Source organism: Podarcis gaigeae (genome assembly GCF_964106915.1).
Source record: "Podarcis gaigeae genome assembly, chromosome: 13".
In the NCBI taxonomy this organism is placed as follows: domain Eukaryota; kingdom Metazoa; phylum Chordata; class Lepidosauria; order Squamata; family Lacertidae; genus Podarcis; species Podarcis gaigeae.
The window spans coordinates 7131352-7140701 of record NC_139689.1 but is presented as its reverse complement, the minus strand read 5'-3'; the positions used below and the strand labels follow the sequence as shown (position 1 = coordinate 7140701).

Here is a 9350-nt window from a genome sequence, read left to right as displayed (position 1 = left end):
TTCCCTAGGCTTCTGCTTCACTTAGCAGAATGAAATAGGATTGATACATGGGAGAGTAGCCAGATGGTACATATTTTCTGGATGGAATTTGAAAAAAGACATTGTTCCGTAAATGAAGGTACAGAGAGTCATATAAGCCATGTCACTGTGCCAGTAAGGAAAACACTGACAGAAGCAGGAGTCAAATAATTAGTTGGAAGCAGTGAGACAAAGCAGAATCAACATGCTTCTCTCATCCCAGATACCCCCATTAAAATGAGGGAATGTAGCAGCTTTAGAACTCAAGAATGGAAAGAAGGAAAAATGCATCAGGATTCTAGAAGAAGGAAACAATTTGGCCTCTATGAGCACAACACAATTTGAAAGTTCGATAAGAAAGAAATTTATAGGTCCAGCACACTACTGAACAGGCTCATTGTATGGATTCTGGAGAAAGGGTGTGGGAAGCCCCCTATCCTACACCTTTTTAAATCTCTGATTAAACACATCACTGCATGGTACAAATTTGTTTTACTTCAATTCTAAAACTTGAAAAAAACACAAACATAAATATGCTGGAACAGAAAAGGGGACCAAATTCAGTGTTTTGGAATCATGGCTAAGGGCAGGAATTTGATGGAACAGAACCTCATAACACGTTTGCCAGTTGCATCTTGATCCCTCCCCCAGACCTATCTCAGAAGTCCAGAATCGCTAGCATCCATCCAACATTCACACAAGAGCCCTAGGCAACCCAGTCTTCATCGTCGTCCTCCTCCTCGTCCTCATCTTCCTCATAGTCTTCATCTTCTACTTTTATCATAGCGGCTGCCACCTCCTCATCTACTTCGTCCTCATCCCCCAAGCATACCTCTACCTCGCATGGTGCTGGTGAGTGTGAATTGAAATACTTCAGCACCTGCTCAGCCTCTATGCCAGACTCATGGCACAGTGCCGACAAGTCGTTTTCCTGCAGCTGCAGGTCGCTTGCATGATACCGTTTTAGTGGGCTTATGTCTGGATGGTGAGCATGAGGTGGGTGAGAAGGTAATGAGGAGACAGGCTCTGGGTTCTGTCCTGCATTGTCCCGAAACCATTTCAGCTGGCCATGTTTGAGGGCATAGCGAGTGTCTCCAAACCACTGGATGATCTCTGCTCGTGGTAACCCAGTGATCTTCTCCAGCTGGTGATAGTCCTCTCTCCTGGCCCATTGACGACGAAGGAAGAAGGACTTTAACATATCCAATTGTTCCTTTGTTTTTCGCCTAGGTTTGCGAAGAATGTCCGAGAGGTAGCCTGAAGCCTGCTGCTGGTCCCCTACAGGGCACTGATAGTTCTGAAGGCTGTGTGACTCAACATTGGCTGTAGCTGTAGAGGACGATGGGGTAGCTTTGGTGGAAGAGACCGCTGGAAGAATCACTGGGTAATGCCTTCCATTCACTGCAGGGGTGACAGGTTCAGCCGGCTGCAGGGATGCTTTGGTGAGACCCCAGGTCATAGGGTGAGAGTTATGGAAGTTTTGATCCAAGCTGGTGGTTGTGGTTGTGATAGGTAGATAAGAACTAGAAAGGATTTCTTTGGTATTGTGAAGCTGCACGGAGGTTCCTGAAGGTTCACAGTTCTCCTGAACTTTGTTATGGTGGGACAAGACATTCCCCTTCAATTCCCAAATGTCCTGAGTGATTCTCCCAAGTTCCCTCCTTCCTTGGGCTGTGGTGAAGTGGCTTAAGGGAGTTATGGAAGACTGCTGATTTGGCGGATATTTAGTGGAATGGTGCACAGAGGTAGGAACCGATTGGTGATATTCCTGGCTCTTACAAGTTTGGTGCCAGGTGTCATCATCATTCCTGGCAAGCAGGCAGTTAAAGTGAAGCTGGTCCTGATGGTAGATGAGGCGAGCTCGAGTCTCTTCAATTTCCTCTGCACTCCAACTGATGCCACAGCGTAGGCGCTGTGCCATGAACCAGGCCTTGACCTTTTCCATGTGGAGGCCATGACGCAGGCAGAGCAAGGCCAGATCAGAGAGGCTGGGGTATGGAAAATAGCTGAAAGTTTGTAGCAGATGCTGGTTGCCATCAAGGTCACTTGTCTGTGCTGCCTGTGTCCACACCAACTGGAGGTCCTCAGAGATGGGTGGCAGGCAGATCAAACCGGGAGGAGAGCCAAGACAGCCAGGGGCATCCTTGTTGGGGGGCATGACTGCTGTCGTCTACAAGAAGTCTTCTATCTCCGGGGATCAGCTTCTGTCCCTCAGAACAGCTAGAACCAAAGAGCAAAGGAAGAATATGGGTCAAAAGAAGAAGAAGAAATTACATTAGAGGAAGTGGGGACAGGAGAGATAGCATCACAATGAGGAAATTGTAGTGTTCACTTCCAGGTGAAGAAAAGAAATATTTCCTGTACAGTGGTACGTCAGGTTACATACACTTCAGGTTACAGACTCCGCTAACCAGAAATAATACCTCGGGTTAAGAACTTTGCTTCAGGATGAGAACAGAAATGGCACGGCGGTGGCAGCGGGAGGCCCTATTAGCTAAAGTGGTACATCAGGTTAAGAATGGACCTCCAGAATGAATTAAGTTCTTAACCTGAGGTACCACTGTATATAGCACGCCACTGTGTTTGGGAGAGGAGTTCTAACCTAGCCTTCTATCTATGTGCAGTGAATTGGTCAGGGTGGTGTGGGGTGATAGAAAAGCAGTTACAGTGGTACCTCAGTTTAAGAACAGTCCTATTTATGAACCATTTGGTTTACGAATTCTGCAAAACCACAAGTAGCGTCCCAGTTTGCGAACTTTACCTCAGTCTAAGAACGGAATCCAAACAGTGGAAGGGCACCAGCAGCAAGAGGCCTCATTAGGGAAAGTGCGCCTCAGTATAAGAACGGACCTCCGGAACGGATTAAGTTCATAAACCAAGGTACCACTGTAGTTATCATTAGAGGTCCCGCCTGCAATCCCAAAGTGCTACAGCCTAAACACAGGCTCACTGCTTTAGAGTCACGGGACTGTTTTACTGATGGAGACCAACACAGCCTCCCTTCTAGATAACATTTAGCAAGTAAATGGCCTTTTTGGGCTGCTTCAAAATTAACTTATTTATCAGCCCCCAAATAAGCTGCATGCCATTGCACTCATTCCAGACCCCTTCCCTCCTCTCATGCTCCCAGATTTGCTGCCAATATTGAGGCTTATTTAAACCAGTTTTCCATACATCCAAACTGGCAAACAGATTTAATTTCCTTCTTATTAAGCAAGATATGAAGCCAGAATTAGATCTGGTTTGAGACTAGAAAAAACATGTGGGGTCTGCAACAAAATGTTACAGTGTGTAATTCCGTCGTTCAGGAGTCCAGCTGCTCCACCCCCCTCCCCATCAGTTCTCTGCCTCCGCTACCCTGCCCCAAACATCCAACCAGCAATTCTATGGCCACTGAATATGCTCAGTCTTCATTTGGGTGTTTGGGTGTGTTTCTGTTTTAGGCATTTTCCTCTGACTTTTTTGTCCTTCTGCAAACCTTGGGGTCCCCCAAAGCCTGCTGGTGCCCCCCAAAACAGGGATTCCCAAACATCTGAGTTCATTTACCCCTTGATAAGCTTACAAAGTTGTCATCAACAAGTGAAACAATGTTTTGTTTTGTTTTTTTAAATCAATATATAATAAACATTCCTCATAGGCAAGGAAGGTATCCTCTGTACATTCCCATGCCTTTTATTTCTGATACTCATAATTCCTGATTAAATTTTCAAGCAATACAAAGACATTTTATTTTCCACTCCTAGTCCTTTTCAGTGTTCAAAACTCCCATTGTTCTAGGTTCATTTTGAGACAGAGAATTTCATTAGTGCAGGCAGGTTCTGAGCTAAGGGCTCAGTTCAGCGCCTAAGATTTCAGATTAAAACTGCAGAGTGGAAAGAAAGGAGGACCTTTTTCTTCCTCCCCTCTTCCAGCTACTCTCTGGAGGAGAGACCCTTTTAAGAATATTAGGGGAGTGGGCAGGGGAAAGACTAGACCATGTGAAAGATGAACACAATATTTTAGGTGCAGTTCATTCACTTTCAGCTTTGTATTCTTGTTATAAAAAAGCATACCAATACATTCCATTGTTGCGCCCATAACCTAGGTTTAAGGTGCCGTTTAGCTCCTAGCTTTCATATCTCAGTTTCTAACACTGGTCCTCTTCTGGTATGGGTTTACCACCTCAGCCCCCTTTGACTCTGAGGTCTGTATTCACTCCCTGCACAGTTCCACCAACCTGGGGTGTGGGGAGTTATATTAGCCATCACTTTGGAAAACTCTGCATGGAAACAGATATATAGCTCAGTTTCAACACTGTGTGCATCTGTTTAGTTCCATTATATATGTTCTAGAATTGTTCACTTGGGACTCCAGTTTGATCCAATTTCCGCATTTACCTTCTGCTATCTCACGTGTTCCCTCGTATTCATCCAAATCTTTTAAACTGCAAGTCTCTGGGGAGCCTGTTATGTATTTCAGCATACAATGATTTACACATACAGGGGTGTCTGTCTGTCTGTATATGTCTGTACACACACACAGCACTGATCAGCCAGACTGAAATTACAATTTTTCTCTAATAGTTTTAGAAAGCAGATGGCCTTTAATTAAATAGGATAATGAAGCAACAATGGAGCAATGAATGCCAATTTCCAAAGGCACCAGAAGATTAAATGCCCCAAAAGTCAGCATTAAAAGGAAATAAATCACAAATCCATCAAAAGCAGACCGCATTCTCCAGGGTTTTGCAACTAGCTATGTAAACATCATAGTACTAGCTGCCCAGATCCGCTTCATCCGATCTTTAGGAAGGGAGGAATTTTGCAGAATATGTGTCTGTGTATAACTATTCTCCAGGTACTCAGACATAAGCATCCCCAAAGGAGGACCGTTTACTCAACCGATATCCTGAGATTTCACAGTACCACCCCCTTTTGCCAGCAACCTACTTTAACTTCAACATTTCCCTTTCCAGCACTGCCTAACCTTCCCTCTTGCTTTTCCTCCCTAGGTCAAAATCCCCTCCCATCTCCCCAAGCCTGAATTCTCTCCTCTATACTGTACTCACTTTTCTCCCTTGACTCCTCCCCCACTTCAGGACTTTCCTTCCTTCTTTCTCTTCCCTGCTCCCTGCAGTGCACGCTGGGAAACAGAGGGAAGAAGGCGGGGTTTCTCAATCCCCAGGAAGCTGGCCCTTTAAAGGGAGCCAGACACCTAACTTGCATTTACTTGGGTTATTTATTTATTTATTTATTTAAGGAGTGCTTTCCTTAACCTTTGTCATTTTCTCCATCAGCTTCTGCAGATCTGCTCCCATTAAGTTGCCCAGAACTCCCCACCCCTTTAAAAAATAGCCTAACCCTAGTGTTTATACACTGAAAATAAATACAATTATAAAAAAGATTTAAGAACTTTTAAGCCATCTTGTTTTCAAAAGAAAGTTAAAGTAGTTAACAAATTCTGACGTCACAACAAATGATTTTCAAAAACTCATAAAAATAAAGCCCATCTAGTGAAAAGCTGGGGAAATAAGTGAAATAAATAAATAAATGTGAGGGAATTTGTCCGCCTGTGCACAGAGCCAATGCCAGTCCCACCTCTGCCACCTGCTCACATAGCCCTTGGCACAGTCCCTCTCTTTCAATCTCAGTTCCTCACATCTAGCTCCAGCACCCAGCAAGGTCCATGGGAGTTCGGAGGCCCACTGTAGAATGGGAATGGCATAGCAAGGGCAAACAGAACAGCAACTGTATGGAATTCTGTGTGTGAAATGGTTCTGCAGAACTGATGAGTTAACATTCATCCAGTCACACCCTTGCCACTGGCTCCTTAATCCTATATCTGATGACTGTCTGTGTTACTGGGTACACCCAGCGACAAGAAAAAGGTGCTGTGCAGCCAAATCCCAAATGACTGGGGGTGGGGGTGGGTAGCCAATTTGTCCTTCAGATGTTGTTGGACTACAGTTCCCATCACCACTGGCCTTTGGCCATGCTAGCAGGGGCTCATGGGAGCTGTAGTGTAACACCCAAAGTGCACCATGTTGGCTGTCCTGCTGGACCAGATTGGCATTATGTTCCCTAGCCCACAAGGAGGGCATGAGCGCAGTCCGCTCTTTTGCTCATTTCCATCCCCAGCAAATGGATTTCAGAAGCAGACTGCCTGCAAAACTGCACACAGCCACCTCAACAGCATTATGCTTAACCAATTTGTTTAACTGAGTGTAGGTATTGTTCAGGAGTTCAGCGCCACTGAATTAAATGGGGCTTACCCCCAAGTAAGTGTGCATAAGATTGAAACCTTAGCATGTGTTCTAAGAATTCAAAGGTCTGAAATATAGAATAAATGTTCATAAACGTATAAGGCAAACACATACCTAAGTATATAAACCACGTGTCTGAAATAGTACAGGAGAACAATCCTGAAGCCATTTTGACTCTCCCAAATTGACCTCAAATATTTCTCTGCAAGGAGGAAGGAAATGGGGAAAGCTTTCCAATTGTCTTTTGATTGTAGGAGCTTACACCTCCCTTTTCAACTACAGTCTGGCAAGTCGAAATAAATAAAAAATTGTCCAGCAGCACCTTAGAGACCAACCAAGTGTGTTCTGGGTATAAGCTTTCATGTGCATGCATGAAATCTAGAGTCTGGCAAGTATCTGTTATCAATATGCGTAAGAGATTCAGGAACTAAGTATTTACCATCTCAAAGGAATGGCCAGGCTACCCAGAAAATGCAATCAAGTAAGGCATTATCAGGTAATCTAGCAGACAGGAGAGTTGCAGCACTCTCAAATTTCTCCTATAATGTATGTATGATTTTTTGGGGGGGTCCTTGGGCTACAGGGTGGGCAATTTCAAAAGCCTATACAGTGGTACCTCGGCTTACAAACTTAATCCATTCCGGAAGTCTGTTCTTAAACCAAGGTGTGCTTTCCCTTATAAGGCCTCCTGCCACTGTAAACTCCTAGGGGCAGGGACCTGTCTTGTTACTCTGTAAGGATTCAATCCTGCCACCTGTAATGGTTTGCTTCTTCACTGCAGAGAACACCCTGGCAAAGCAGCACCCAGCAAGACTGAACTCTGCCTCCCTAGACTCTAGTCTCTGTCCATTAGCTGGTGTAACCACAGGCCAATCTCCTGGGCTGCCATTCCCAGCCCCTGCTGTAAAACTTCAGTCACACCACTGCTGACACAACCCCATACTGTCTCCGGCCCAATTCGCCCCCAAATCCTTTAGCAGCATGTTTCAGTCCTCCCCACTTGCCCCCCTGTCCCTATCCCATTCCCCTGACTACCTGCTTTAACTACAGTCTCACACAATTGTGAGCATGCCTTACTCTCTCCTCCTCTCTACTCTGCCACTTCTCTCCCAGGGCTCCCACTTTGCCCAGGCACGCTTCCCAGAACAAACAAGGAAGGAAACCGGAAGACGGCTGTTTATTCCCCCCCCCACCTTCCTTACTCCACCGCAATATCGTCTTATTATAGCAGTTTGGAGAAGAGGTGGTAAACAAAAGAGAAAGAAGGAGGGATGGACAGGCCGAAAGAGGTGGAGGGGTAGGGCGAGTGGCGGAAGAGAAAAGGATGAGAGGAGACGGTGGAAAGGGGGAATATTTTTGCATGTGGAAGGGAGCGAGAGAGCGAGCAATCTAAAGAAAGAGAGCAGAAAAGAGGAGCAGAGTTCCTGGGAGAAAAGCCAGGAAGAGGAAGGGTGTAGCACCAAGGCTAGCAAAAGGGGAGGCAATGAAGGAAAGGCTCAGTAGAGGAGGGATCGCAGCAGGCCCAGGCGAAGCGGAAGAGGGGAGGGTGCAGCTGAGGCTCCTGCCGACCACGGCCACTCACCCGCCAGGGCCTGATCCGGCTCTTCTTCCCCCTTGCAGTCGGGTTCCGCTCGCTTGGGGAGCCGGCGGGGATGGAGGAGGTTGGGCTGGGCAGCCGTGCGGGCCAGGGACATGCCATTGGCTGGAAGAGGCAGCCGGCCAGCAAAGCCGGACTCCTGGGATCTCTTAAGCAGGGCGAGGCGCCCAACCAGCAGGATTCCTGGGTTCCACTTAGGACGGCCTTCTGTTTTTGAATAGGAACCAAGGTTCAAGCCACGCCCCCTCACCTGAAAACCCAGCCCCTTCGCCCCACATGTGTGGGAATGCTTCTTTTCTCTGAATGTGCTCAGAAGCATCTTTGCGCACCCCCTTCATTGTGGCTTCAGGCGTTCCAGAATGCTCAGAATGCTCTTTGTCCGATGGGGAGGGACTGCGATTTTAATATATCCTTGTATGTGGAGGCTTGTGTGTGTGTGAATAAGTCGAGATAATATCAAGTGTTACCGGAAAAAAACCCGAGGGTTCCCTTGGACAAAAACAAAGACACCAACCAGGATAACTTGGAGCAAAACAGCAGCCTGTAGGCTTGGCCTTTATTGAACTGTTGCAATAGGCATAGGGTATTCCCCTCACTTGCAGGAGAGAGGAAAGACACAGAAAAATGGTGTGCAAGACCTTATAAAAACTTTTGAAATTCCCATCCTGCAGGTCAAGCCCACCCCCAGAAACATCATGCATACATTACAGAAAGGAGGGGTGGAGGGAGGAGTTGTGGTGGTAACCTGAGTGTCCTGTCACCTGGCTGATTCCCTTCTCCCCCCTCCCCATGAGCCATTTTCAGAAGACAAAAGGTAGTCACAGTTTCCTGCCCCATGAGGGAAGATCTGATCATTGTCCTTTGTTCCAGTCCATGCTGAATCCTCTCCCATATGGAAGTTCTTTTTGATCTTGATTGTCTTCTGTCTAGGACCATCAGGGTTGGCATAGCAACTGGGCAGGGCTCCTGTGGATGTGCTGGGATGTTCAAGGGATTATGGCTGGCCTGTATCAAACCTTCCCCATTTTGTAGTCCTTCCTTCATGGAGTAAAATAAAAGTGGAACAGTGCAAATCCGATGTATGGTTGATTTTCTATGAATTTATAACAGAAGCGTAGCGTATGTAGTGTGTGAGTGTGTGTGAAGTTTGTACAAACTGAATGATGGGGGGGGGGGGGGTTCCTGCTACACAAGTAATTGCGAGGATGAGAAAACACCTGCTTCCCCCCTGAGGCCATTGGGATGGTATGGGACCACATTTGGGTAAAGATCTGAAGCTTTGTTCAAAACTCAGGACGGCATTCAACTAAGTTTTATTCAGAGCTGACCTATAGAAAACAATTAAGATGACAAACATTGCTCCATTAATTTCAGTGGACCCACACTCTGAATGAAATGTAAGTTGATTAGCAGTTTGTTAACAGTCCAGCTGGGATTTGATGACCTTTCTGTCTCGCACATAAACCATTACTCTACACTGGCTTTATAGTTGAT

At 46.1% G+C, this 9350-nt stretch overlaps 1 protein-coding gene across 4 annotated transcripts; it reads right to left on the bottom strand.

Annotated features, from left to right (window-relative positions):
- Positions 1 to 491: 491 nt before the first annotated feature.
- On the bottom strand, positions 492 to 8226 carry HOMEZ (homeobox and leucine zipper encoding). 4 transcript variants are annotated; one of them, XM_083706832.1, is made up of 2 exons: positions 8107 to 8226; positions 492 to 2238 (listed from the first exon to the last, which is right to left on the bottom strand). In XM_083706832.1, the coding sequence occupies exon 2, from the start codon at positions 2174 to 2176 to the stop codon at positions 725 to 727; it is 1452 nt and encodes a 483-aa protein (XP_083562958.1). In that variant the 5' UTR covers positions 2177 to 2238; positions 8107 to 8226; the 3' UTR covers positions 492 to 724. The 4 variants fall into 4 exon arrangements, with proteins under 4 accessions (XP_083562958.1, XP_083562956.1, XP_083562957.1 ...); XM_083706830.1 differs by having other exon boundaries at positions 7842 to 8214; XM_083706831.1 differs by lacking the exon at positions 8107 to 8226 and adding an exon at positions 5066 to 5170.
- Between the last annotated feature and the right edge of the window lie 1124 nt (positions 8227 to 9350).

Excerpts from the sequence above, each read along its gene's own strand:
- HOMEZ (XM_083706832.1), bottom strand. The coding sequence starts at position 2,176 with ATGCCCCCCAACAAGGATGCCCCTGGCTGTCTTGGCTCTCCTCCCGGT.